The sequence below is a fragment of the Olea europaea genome, chromosome 17 (genome assembly GCF_002742605.1).
Source record: "Olea europaea var. sylvestris chromosome 17, O_europaea_v1, whole genome shotgun sequence".
Lineage (NCBI taxonomy): Eukaryota > Viridiplantae > Streptophyta > Magnoliopsida > Lamiales > Oleaceae > Olea > Olea europaea.
In genome coordinates this window covers 3295557-3296719 of record NC_036253.1, presented here as the reverse complement: position 1 = coordinate 3296719, position 1163 = coordinate 3295557, and the positions used below count along the sequence as shown (strand labels likewise).

Here is a 1163-nt window from a genome sequence, read left to right as displayed (position 1 = left end):
AGAAGATATTACAGAAGATAAAGTAGTAGATACGTTGAGGAGAGCCATCAATTTCCACTCAACATTACAGGCTTGTGATGGTCACTGGCCAGGAGATTATGGTGGTACCTTGTTTCTAATGCCTGGCTTGGTAAGTGTTGATTTTTCCCTCTCATTGTTTCTTAGTCTTTAAATGGATATCTTTACTAGTTGGATGCCCCTGAGGAATGTTTTTCCAGTGACATTACATTGTTTTATCTCATTTGTTTCAGTAATTGTCGTGAAGCAATTCTTATACAACATCATGTAGTGTGTATGATTCCTTTTTTATGAATTTTCTTCTTCTTTCCAACTTGATGGAACAGGTCATTACCTTGTATGTTACTGGGGCATTAAATGCTACTTTGTCAACAGAACACAAACGTGAGATGTGCCGGTATCTTTATAATCATCAGGTATAGATAGTGTATTTTTAGCAGGCAAATCTTCATTGCATTTTTAATGATGTCTGTACATGTTATCTGGATTTTCAACATTTATTTCTGTTATGATTTAAATTTTCTTCTTTTCTGTTGTTGGGTAACGGCATGAGTAAATTTCTAATTAAACCCAGTAAATTGCAGAACAGAGATGGTGGGTGGGGTTTACACATAGAGGGCCCAAGCACCATGTTCGGTTCCGTGTTGAACTATGTTACTCTGAGGTTGCTTGGGGAAGAAGTGAATTGTGGAGATGGTGCAATGGATAAAGGACGAAAGTGGATTCTGGATCATGGCGGTGCCACTGCAATTACTTCCTGGGGAAAAATGTGGCTCTCGGTTAATAACTGATCCTTCACCTTGCTTTTTATACGATTTCCATTTGTCACCAAATATATTTCCCATTTGTTAATAATCTTTGTCTGTTGATGGTATTAGGTACTTGGAGCATTCGAATGGTCTGGAAACAATCCTCTGCCACCTGAGATATGGCTTCTCCCTTATATCTTTCCAATCCATCCAGGTCACTGAACCTCTATGCTTGGCTTCTTCTCATCTTTTTCCTGAATAGTTCTGATGGGAAATGAAGATTAGAAAATATATAGGGTTTAACAGGATTGTCAAGTAGAGATAAAATAAAATTATGTTTGCTTAGATTGGACAAGATTAGTTTTAAAATTTCATTTATGTTTTATTTTATTACAA

The 1163-nt window shown here is 36.5% G+C and overlaps 1 protein-coding gene across 1 annotated transcript in view; it reads left to right on the top strand.

The window, feature by feature from the left end:
- LOC111365526 (cycloartenol synthase-like) overlaps positions 1-1006 on the top strand; it is a 6404-nt gene extending 5398 nt beyond the window's left edge. The window contains exons 2-5 of the mRNA XM_022986081.1: positions 3-130; positions 345-434; positions 603-797; positions 897-1006. Of these exons, the coding sequence (XP_022841849.1) occupies positions 3-130; positions 345-434; positions 603-797; positions 897-989 (506 nt within the window). The 3' untranslated portion in view covers positions 990-1006. The remainder of the gene's footprint in view (positions 1-2; positions 131-344; positions 435-602; positions 798-896) is intronic.
- Positions 1007-1163: the final 157 nt, after the last annotated feature.